The sequence below is a fragment of the Sminthopsis crassicaudata genome, chromosome 6, assembly GCF_048593235.1.
Source record: "Sminthopsis crassicaudata isolate SCR6 chromosome 6, ASM4859323v1, whole genome shotgun sequence".
NCBI classification, from domain to species: Eukaryota; Metazoa; Chordata; class Mammalia; order Dasyuromorphia; family Dasyuridae; genus Sminthopsis; species Sminthopsis crassicaudata.
Window position 1 is genome coordinate 238,291,566 of NC_133622.1, and position 2,086 is coordinate 238,293,651.

At 35.9% G+C, this 2,086-nt stretch overlaps 1 protein-coding gene across 1 annotated transcript; it reads right to left on the reverse strand.

Annotated features, from left to right (window-relative positions):
• Positions 1-641: 641 nt before the first annotated feature.
• Positions 642-1,577, reverse strand: LOC141545564 (olfactory receptor 4C46-like). The gene has a single exon (XM_074272679.1). The coding sequence runs from the start codon at positions 1,566-1,568 to the stop codon at positions 642-644; it is 927 nt and encodes a 308-aa protein (XP_074128780.1). The 5' UTR covers positions 1,569-1,577.
• Between the last annotated feature and the right edge of the window lie 509 nt (positions 1,578-2,086).

Sequence of the window (2,086 nt, forward strand, 5' to 3'; positions counted from 1 at the left end):
GGCACACACAAAACTAGTGTAACCAAGAAAGGCATCCATACACTAGTATTTCGTTCATGAAAAAAATTGATGCTTACCTTCTTTGTATAGACAGATATAGATATGTATATATTCAAAAATAAAGGGAATTCAGGGCAGCTATGTGGTGCAGTAGATAGAGGATCAGTCCTGATATTAGGAGGACATGAGTTCAAATTTGATCTCAGACACTTAACATTTCCTAGCTGTGTGACCCTGGCCAAGTCACTTAACCTCAAATACCTCAGCAAAAATAATAATAATAATAATAATAATAATAATAATAATAATAATAATAATAATAATAATAATAATAACGGATAGCATGAAGGTTGTTCTATAGGTACTTTAAGTCTCTCTTATCTTCTTTATTATCCACTCATTATCTCCCTTAAACAAGCTTTATAAATATAATTATATATCACCTAAGATGGAGCCCTTTATACACATTTCAAGAAATGTTATAGAAAAACTCCCAATGTAGACATCAGTTAGCAATTTCATTTTTAATATATCCTGAAATTTTCCTTTCACCTTTCAATAAAATGGTATTTAAAATATACTTTCTCTTCCTCCCCCTCACACATAACTTTGAGTCTAGTAATTTTATTAGGAGTCCTTTACTAGGTAAGCATAGTCTCCTTTTGACTGCATAATTTCCTGATGGCATTTTTCATTTGGTTATTTCTTAGTGTGTAGATTAAAGGGTTTAACATGGGGGTGATAATTGTGTAGAAAATCGCAACAGCTTTATCGATGGGAAAGGTTGTTGCAGGCCTCATATAGATAAAAATGCACGGGACAAAGAATAAGACAACCACAGTGATGTGGGAACCACATGTGGAGAGGGCTTTGCGTCTCCCCTCCACACTGTGAGTCTTGAGAGAATTCAGGATGACAGCATAGGAGACCATTAAGAGGAGGAAGTTTAAAAAACAGATGAAACCACTGTTGGCTGCAACAAAAAGGCCTAGGGTGTGAGTATCAGTGCAAGCAAGGTTCAGCAAAGGATTTAAGTCACACATAAAGTGATCTATGACATTGGGACCACAAAAGGGTAATGGGATCAGAAACAACATCTGTACAGTTGCATGGATTAAGCCTCCTATCCACACCACACCCACCAAGAGATAACGCACACGCCAATTCATGATGCTCACATAGTGTAGGGGCTTGCAAATTGCCACATAGCGGTCATAGGCCATTACTGTAAGGAGAATGCCCTCTGCCCCTCCAAAGAAGTGTTCTCCAAAGACTTGGGTCATGCAACCATTGAAGTAAATGGTTTTCTTTTCATAGAGTGAGTCTGTAATGAGTTTAGGTGTGTTAACAGAAGAATAACAAGCATCTATAAAGGACAGATAGGCAAGAAAAAAGTACATGGGGGAATTCAAGGTTGGGCTGATGTTGATGGTTATGACAATGAGTGTGTTACCTACCATTGTAATACCATAGATGATAAAAAAGACAACAAAAATTATTTTCTGCATCTTCGAATTCTCTGTAAGTCCCAATAAGATAAATTCAGTCACATTATTTCCATTATCCATTTATTCCATATGGCTCTTGAATTCAGGCAAGAATTTCTTATCTGTAAAAAAGGAAAATTTTTCAGTAAGGAAACCTTCTGTTTGTTTTTTTTTTTTTTTAATTTACTCTGTTCTAGGAAGGTCATGTGGAGAGAGGTTGAATTTGGAATCTAAGAAGACTACATTTATATCTCAAATATCCCTGACATTCCAACAGGAAGAATACAGAGAGGCTTGGAGAGACTTAAATCAACTGATGCTGAGTGAAAGGAGCAGAACTAGGAGATCATTATACACTTCAACAATGATACTGTATGAGGATGTATTCTGATGGAAGCGGATATCTTCAACATAGAGAAGAGCTAATCAAATTCCAATTGATCAATGATGGACAGAATCAGCTATACCCAGAAAAGGAACTCTGGGAAATGAATGTAAACTGTGAGCATTGTTTTTTGTTTTTCTTCCCAGATTATTTTTACCTTCCAAATACAATTCTTGCTTTGCAATTACAACAACAAAATTCGGTTCTGCACATA